Below are 8,941 nucleotides of genomic sequence, written 5' to 3'. Positions count from 1 at the left end.
CCCTCCCCTCCCATCTTCTCTCTCAAGGCTCTTTTCTTTTGTAACTGTAATTATAAAAACAAGGGAATTTCATGTGGATGTAATTTATTCAGTTACAGTCTATGTTCAGATGGTGTTTCTTATGTCAATGATGTCCTTTTTAGCTTTATCCCTGCTCTCTGCTCCCCATCCAGGATCACACATGGCGTTTAGTTACTGTATCTCTTTAGTATTCTTTAGTTTGCAACACTTCCTTAGGCTTTTCCTTGAGCTGGTAACTGTGGTCAAGATTTGAACTGAGTGAAGGACTTTTCCATATTTGTCTAATCTCCCAGAAGGAGTGATACTCATAAGCCTAATCTTACAAGATTCTTAGAAGGCTGGTGATAAGGCCTTGCTAGTCTGAATGTGTCTGAGTTTTTTCCTACATAATTTTGTTTTATTTGTCCATGTTAGTTGACTTTCCATCCTTCTAAGACAGTGCCTTTAGGACAGTGTACTAAGGAATCATCTGGGGTACTTGTTAAAGCATGCAGAGCTCAGAGCTGTACCCTTGGAAATTTTGGGTTGTTTTTGAAGTTGGGGATTTAAGAATCTTCATTTTAAAATAAGCAGTTTTTTAGGTGTTTCTCATGATTATGGTCCAGATCATGCTTTTAAGGACATGTTTCAGGGTAATATCTCAAAATTCCTTTAGTAATATCTCACAGGAAATGGTTTTAAGTCCCTCTTCTAGTTATTTTTTTATTTTTTGGTAATTGATAACTTATAGACTGGATTTGCTTTGGCTTATGATTTTAGTAGATTAATTTATTCTTACATCTAATTTGAAACTGACGGTGCTTTGAATACTTTTTCTGCTTTCTTCTCTCATGTAGGCTTTGATACATCTATGAAAATCTTTTCTATTATTTTCTTCATCTTTTAGTTTAACCCCAGACATAATGTCTCTGTTGACTTCTTACGGTACTTGACAAGGTCATGCTAGCTTACTCTTTCCTGTGTTGCCTCTTTGCTTTGAATGAGTGCCATGCCATCATGCCTCAATTTATAGATTAAATATTTGACAACTCTCTGGCATAAATTGTTAATTTCTGACCTCCTACAACTTGGAATCAAAATCACATGTCAGCTTAAAAGCACATTGTTCACTTGTGGCATCATAATAGAGTCCTAGTAATTTATGTGATTCAGTGAACAGGACAGAATAACCTGGGTTATTCTGGTATAGGTATTATCCAGATGTGTGATGCTGCCTGTTATTTAACTTTATTTCCCTTTTCTTTGTTTTTGTTTTATATTTTATTTTTTTAATATTTATTTTTAAATATTTAATATTTAGGTGGACACAATATCTCCATTTTATTTTTATGTGGTGCTGAGAATTGAACCCAGTGCCTCACGTATGCTAGGTGAGCGCGCTACCACTTGAGCCACATCCCAGGCCTCCCTTTTCTTTATATATATATTTTTTGTGATATTGGGGATTGAACCCAGGGGCACTCTACCACTGAGCTACATCTCCAGCACTTTTTATTTATTTTACTTTTTATTTTTGGACAAGGTCTTGCTAAGTTGTCAAGGCTGGCCTCAAACTTAAAATTCTTCTACTTCAGCCTCTTAAATCACTGGGTCCCCCTTTTTTACTTCTTTAAAAAAAGGCTAGGGTTGTAGCTCAGTGGCAGAGTGCTTGCTTAGCATGTGTGAGGTACTGGGTTAGATCCTTAGCACTGCATTTAAAAAAAATAATAAAATAAAGGCATGTTGTCCATCTACAAGTACAAAAAAAATGCCATCCTTCTTATCTCTTAAAATTTTTCTAAGGATCAAATGAGAGTGGGAACTATTACTGGTTGTGTAATACAACTTTTACTGGTTGTGTCAATACTGATCACGTCAAATCCTGCTTGAAAATAACAGTTACTGATTAGGGCTCATAGACACATGGATATCTCACATAAAGGTTAAACTCCATCCTTCAAAGACAATGTCATTAAGATATTGGAGATTTATAGGGCTATTTGTGCTGGCAGGCTAGTTTCTAGCCCCTATATTTGAAAAAGTCAATCATTGAATTTTTAAAAAAATAATTAATTTATTCCAATTAGTTATACATGACAGCAGAATGCATTTTGACTCATAGTACATAAATGGAACACACTTTTTCACTTCTGGTTATACATGAAGTAGAGTCACACCATTCGTGCAATCCTACATATACCTAGGGTAATGATGTCCATCTCATTCCACCATCTTTCCTACACCCATACCACCTCCCCTTTGCCCTTTCCAAAGTTCCTCCATTCATCCCATGGGCCCCCCCCTTAATCCCCCGTTATGGATCAGCATTCACTTATCAGAGGAAACATTTGGCCTTTGGTGTTTTGGGATTGGCTTACTTCACTTAGCATGATATTAAAATTTCTCTAAATAGTTTTTACTGTGTAACTTAGTCACATTTGTAGATTGCCACGAAATTTTCAGACTTGTTTTGACATCCCCACACCTGTTTACATAATCCTCATATGTAACTGAGATCCTTAGTAGATCTATAGAATTGCTTTCAGAATCTGAGACCTGGCCTCATTCTTTATCATGCCCAATCCATCCAAGCAAAATAATTTTTTTTTTTTCCTATTAAGTGTTAGCATATAGCTAAGAGGAAAGTTCCTGGGTGGTCTGCCACTGATTGGGTGACTTTGGACACACCTGCCTTTCTAGACTTCAGGGTTCCAGACTAGAATGAGCAGGTTGAATTGGATGGTCTCTTAGCTCTATTTCAGCTTTTTAAAGATTCTGTGGTTTTATTAAGTATCTTATCATTCTGAAATGTGTTCTATATATATATTTTTTTTTGAATGATTTTTTTTTTCTTCCTCTTAGGCAGATGTTTGGAGCATGGGCATACTTTTGTATGTACTTATGTGTGGATTTCTACCATTTGATGATGATAATGTCATGGCTTTGTACAAGAAGATTATGGTGAGTATTACAAGGCATAGAATTTCTTTTTTTTTTTTTATAAGTTTATTTATTTCTTTATAAGTGGTGCTGAGCATCGAACCCAATGCCTTACTTATGCTAGGCACTTGTGCTCTACCACTGAGCCACAACCCTAGCCCCAAGGCATAGAATTTCAGTGTAAAAATTTTTTACTTATTATACTTTATGCTTTTGGAATGAAGAAAAAATTCTGGAATTAGGTAGTGATGATAATTTTGTGTTTAAGCCTTTTTGTGTGTGTGTTGCTGGGGATTGAACCTAGGGCTTTGTGCAGGCTAAACACATGCTCTATCACTGAGCTACAATCCCAGCACCCAAAACTTTATGAATATGTTAATATCTAGTAAATCATATACTTTAAAAGAATAAGCCAGGTGTGGAGGCATATATCTGTAATCCCAGTTACTTTGGGAGGCTGAGGTAGGAGGATTGCAAGTTTGAGGCCATCTTGTAGCATGTATGGGGCCATGGGTTCAATCCCCAGAAACCCCGCCCCCCTCAAGTAGAAGTGCTTCAGAAAAGGATGTGGGTGAATGCATTCTGGCAGAGTAGACACTATGAGCAAAGGCATAGGGATGGGAGAAGTATGGGAAGGAATGGTCAGAGATTATTGTGGCTGGACATTGAATCTATACCATCGTTAGGTTAGAAGATTTCTGAATTAACTCTCATTTCTGGAATGTAGTATAGAGTTGAAAGTGGCAGTTGCAGTTGGCTTGTTGCTTAACCCCTAGAAAGAACATCAAGTCTAAGGGCACTGGGTTGTTTAATTTTTCTTTATTTAACTTAATTTTTTCCTATGATCTGTCTTGGAAAAAGTCTTTAAAATTGATTATTAAACTATAGAGAGGAATTTGGGAAGAGGTGGAATCACAGTTGTTCAACTCCTTAAAGGCTGAGGAGCTCTAATTCTGCTGGGTCAACAAAAAAGTAATGATAGCAGTAGTGGTTACCACCCCTGCCTTGGGGGTTGTGTATGCATTTTTCTCCTTGGTAAGGTGAGATCCATGGGCTTGGGCTGGAAGCCAGTCTCCTGGAGTGTGCTGATGTAGCCAAGACAGCTTGCGTTTTCTCTCACTTTTCTTGAGATTCCTCCAATCCTTGGAAGGTAGCAGTTTTTGCTTTGGTTCTTGCTTGCTGACTATAGCTTTATGGGGAGCATTTGGGGAGCTGGTGGAGGGTTTGAATAGAGAAGTGCTATGATTTGGTTTAGTTTTTAATAGGATTGCACTGGTTGCTGTGTGGATAGACTGTAGGAAGCAAAGAGGAAAATCAGGGTTACTGGGGAAGCAAAGAGGATTATCAAGATGACTGTTTGGGAGGATATTATAGTGATTCAGAGATGTTAGTAATGGAGATGGCAAGAAATGGATGGATTCTGGATGTCTCTTTTTAAAAAAATTTTTCTGTTAGCATAAAGTAAAATTGGCCTTTTTTTTGAGGTATTGAGTCTATGAATTTTATAGATTTATGTAACCCCCCATCATAGTCAGAATGTAGAACTGATGTCTTTTGTCTTTTGAAGGTATAACTAACATAATTTGCTGATGTATTGAATGAGTGGAGTAGCCTGAGTGACTAAAAAGTTTGGAGCTGCCATTAACTGAGATGGGGAAGACTTGGTAGAGAGAGGGGATGACCATAATTCAGTTTTGGACATAAAGAATGTTTCTATTTTGTCCAGCTTTTCATATTCGTTGGCATAAGGTTGTTATTTATCCAGCTATAAAACCCATAACCTGGAGGTAACAATGTTAACATATTTATCAGATTTTTATGTTTTTTTTTCAGACTTTAGTCTATACATGTATATGGAATCATATATTTTATCCTTCCCTCCCTCCCTTCCTTCCTTTTTTTTTGTGATACTAAAAATTGAACCCAGGGTCTCAGCTTACTAGGCAAGTACCCTTCCACTGAGCTACACCCATAGCCTTTGTATTTTCTTGTTGGGTTACCTGCTTCCCAGTTTATTTTTGCACAGATGGCAGCATACCCTAAGCATACTGTTTTGCCTCTTGTTTTTCTCTCTTAACAGTGTATTGGAAATCATACCACTTCATATCTAGCGCAGAGCCTCTTCATTGCTTTTGGGTGGTGGGCAGTATTAGAAATTGGACTCGGGTATTGTGCTTGCTAGTTAAGCACTCTACCACTGAGCTACATCCCTATCCCTATTTATTTTATTTAGACAGGGATGGCTTCAAACTTGAAATCTTCCTGCCTTAGCCTCCCAAGTAGCTAGGATTATGGGGATGTACCACCACACCTGGTTCTTCATTCTTTTTAATGACTGCACAGAACAGTATATGTTTGTACCATAATTTATTTAACTGATCCTATGTTAATGGACATTTAAGTAATTTACCAGTGGTCATTTTGCATATTGTGAACATATCTATAAGAAAATTGCCAGTTCTCAGTACTGCAAAAACGATAAACCAAAAAAAGAAAGGAAGAAAAAGAAAATTGCTAGAAGAGTTGCTGAGTCAAAGGATATATGATTAGAAATTTTCATACATATTGCCATATTACTTCCATCAAAGTTTTATTGGTTCATACAGTTACCAGCAATAGCAAGATGGTACCAATTTTCCGTACCCCCATCAATATAGTACATCACCTTTTTGCTCTTCATATTTAAGATTATTATTATTATTTTTTTTTTTTGCTGTGCAGGAATTTTAACTTTTGTATACGTGTGTGCAGTACTGGGGAATTGAACCTAGGGCCTTGCATGGTAGGCAAGAGCTTACCACTACATCCCCAGCCCTCAATTTTTATTTAGTCAAATTTACCAATCTATCTATCTATCTATCTATTTATTTATTTATTTAAATTGTTTTTCTAATTTTCTTTTTTTAATTGATTTTATTTTTTAAAAATACATGACAGTGGAATGCATTATAATTATTATTACATATATAGAGCACGATTTTTCGTATCTCTGTATATAAAGACCAATTCATGTCTTCATACATGTACTTTGGATATTGATATTCATCACATTCTACCATCATTGCTAACCCCCTGCCCCCCTCCCCTCCCACCCCTCTACCCTATCTAGAGTGCATTTATTCCTCCCATGCTCCCCCTACCTACCCTGCGATGAGTCAATCACCTTATATCAGAGAAAACATTCGGCATTTGTTTTTTTGAGATTGGCTAACTTCACTTAGAATTATCTTCTCCACCTTCATCCATGTGTAAAACCCTGAGTTCGATTCCCCAGCACTTTTCCTGCAAATGCCATGATTTTATTCTCTTTTATTGCTGAGTAATATTCCATTGTGTATATATGCCATATTTTTTTAATCCATTCATCAACTGAAGGGCATCTAGGTTGGTTCCACAGTTTAGCTATTGTGAATTGTGCTGCTATATAGTTTACCAATCTTCTATTGTCAAGTTTGGAAAGGCTTTCTGACTTAGGTTACTTTTTAGAGTTTACATGTTTTCTTTTTCTTCTTCTTTTTTTTTTTTTTTTAATGGTATTGGGTATTAAACCCAGGAGCATTCTACCTCTAAGGTACATCCTTATCACTTCCTCCCCACCCTTTTAAAAAACATTGAGGCAAGATCTTACTAAGTCACTCAAGCTGACTTTGAATTTGCAATATTCTTGCTTTAGCCTCCTGAGTTACTGGGATTACAGGTGTGCGCCACTGTACCCAGTTTATTTTAGTGTTTTTATGGTTTCATTTTTTTTTATATTTAAATATTTGTTCATCTGGAATTTGCTTTGGTGTAGTTTCTTGACTTTAAACATTTTTTAAGCTAAAAAATTAAAGAAATCCCAGTGACTTAAGAGGCTGAGACAGGAAGATTGCAAGTTCAAGGCCAGCCTTAGCACCTTAGTAAGACCCTGTTTCAAAATAAAAAATAAAAAGGGCTGGGGATGTGGCTCAGTGGTAAAGTGCCTTGGGGTTACATCACCAGTACAAAAAAAAAAAAAGTTATAGTTTGTTTTCATATTCTAGATTCTGGTATGTATGATTTGAAGCTCCTTATTAATAATGTATGTAAAAATCCTTATTTCAGATAGTCTTGCTAATTTCAAGTTTTGTACACAAACTGTCTTGTCTAATTAGATCTTTTTTTAACCTCCTGCTCTGGATGATGGACTGTACTAAGAGTAAAGGTGTCAGTGCTGTGATAGTTGTTTGCTTGTGCTTGTATTCATAGTCTTATCTTTTTAAGACTTTAATCTGTGGTTTCTCTGCAGGAATCTTCTCTAACCACTTGCTATTTTGTGAGGATTTAGTTTATTTAAACCACATAGTATAATCTGTAAATCCATTTAACTATATTTATATGAAGCAAAGTACTTTACAATACAAAGAGTAGTGAAAGGTGGCACTACTGTGTTCTGTCATGTGTCACTGTTTCATTCAAGGAAGAATGTGCTGTTTCCATTTTCCTTAGGAGTATCTTACTGTAGGTTTTAGAGTGACTAGTGAGGGTTCACACCTCAGTACCTCAAATAAAAGAAAAAAAGATTTCATATATTGTCTGTATTTATACAATTATGTATACATTTTTGGGGGGTTTACATAATCCACACATTTTGTGGACTCTGCCCCCTCCTCCTTTAAAAATTGAAACATTTATTTATTTATTTGCAGTGCTGGGGAATTGAACTCTGGGCTTTACACATGCTAGGCAAGTAAGTGCTCTACCATTGAACTACATCCCCAGCCCACTTGAATGCTTTGTTTTATTTATTTATTTACTTATTTGGTATTGGGAATTGAACCCAAGGATGCTTAATCACATCCCCAGCCCTTTTCATTTTTTATTTTGAGATAGATTCTCATTAAATTGCTTAGGACCTCATTAGATTGCTGAGGCTGACCTTGAACTTGTGATCCTCCTGCCTCAGCCTCCTAAGCCTCTGGAATTACAGGTGCACTCCACCATGCCTGGCTGAATGCTTTCCTTTAAAGATTGCTTTACCTATGGCAGCATGTATAGATCTTTCTTCTTCTTCTTCTTTTTTTTTTTTTTGTTTTTTGGTGGTGTTGGGTATCCAGGGCCTTGTTTGTGCTAGACAAGCTCTGTACCACTGAGCTACATCCCCAGTTCTTAAAAACATTCTTTATAAAGAAGTAACTAAGCTGGGTACAGTCGGGCATGTCTGTGATTCCAGCCACTCAGGAGGCTGAAGCAGGAGGATTGTGAGTTTCCAAGCCAGACTTAGCAATGATGAGTGCTAAGCAACTCAGTGAGACCCTGTCTCTAAATAAAATACAAAATAGGGCTGGGGATGTTACTCAGTGGTTGAGTGCCCCTGTGTTCAAAACTCGGGGGAAAAAAAAAAAGAACTAAAGTTCCTTTGATTGCTTCTCCAATATCCTTCTTCTTTGCTAAAATCCATTTACATTTACTCCTTACTTGTTTGCTCCATAATTACATGTGCTCAGTAATACAGCACATTCTCAGCATGTGCGAGACCCCATATTCAATCCCTAGAGCCACCCTACCACCACCCACACACACACACACAAAAACTAAAGTTCCTTTGACTGCTTTCTCCAATATCCTTCTTCTTTCCTAAAATCCATTTACATTTACTCCTTACTTATTTGTTCCATAATTACCATTTTACATTACTGTGGTACATTTGTCACACTTAAGGAACCAATGTGGATATATTACAATTAACTTTGTACTCTGTACTTTGAATTTCATGATTTTTTTTTTTTTATGTCCTTTTTCTGTTCCAGGATCCTTCCAGAATGCCATATTATAGTTAGTTATCATGCTTCTTTAGTCTCCCTCTGATCTCTGATAGTTTCTGGGAATCCAGTATATATTTTCTCAGCTGATTTATCTGGTTGTCCCGATACTATGCATCAGTAATTTATTGTTTTTCTAATTACTTTAAATGATAATTTGATTATATACTAAATTCCTATAGTTCTTCCGTTCTTCTTCTTTTTTTTTTTTTTGGGTACCA

At 36.5% G+C, this 8,941-nt stretch overlaps 1 protein-coding gene across 4 annotated transcripts in view; it reads left to right on the top strand.

Moving 5' to 3' along the window:
* Melk (maternal embryonic leucine zipper kinase) overlaps positions 1-8,941 on the top strand; it is a 79,294-nt gene that overhangs the window by 17,819 nt on the left and 52,534 nt on the right. For all 4 annotated transcript variants that reach the window (XM_048783366.1, XM_048783368.1, XM_048783365.1 and 1 more), the window contains one exon: positions 2,863-2,961. In XM_048783366.1, coding sequence (XP_048639323.1) covers positions 2,863-2,961 — 99 coding nt within the window. The remainder of the gene's footprint in view (positions 1-2,862; positions 2,962-8,941) is intronic.

The sequence above is a fragment of the Marmota marmota genome, unplaced genomic scaffold (assembly GCF_001458135.2).
Source record: "Marmota marmota marmota unplaced genomic scaffold, marMar, whole genome shotgun sequence".
In the NCBI taxonomy this organism is placed as follows: Eukaryota; Metazoa; Chordata; class Mammalia; order Rodentia; family Sciuridae; genus Marmota; species Marmota marmota.
Note: the sequence above shows the minus strand (reverse complement) of the source record. Positions and strands in the feature narration are given on the sequence as shown.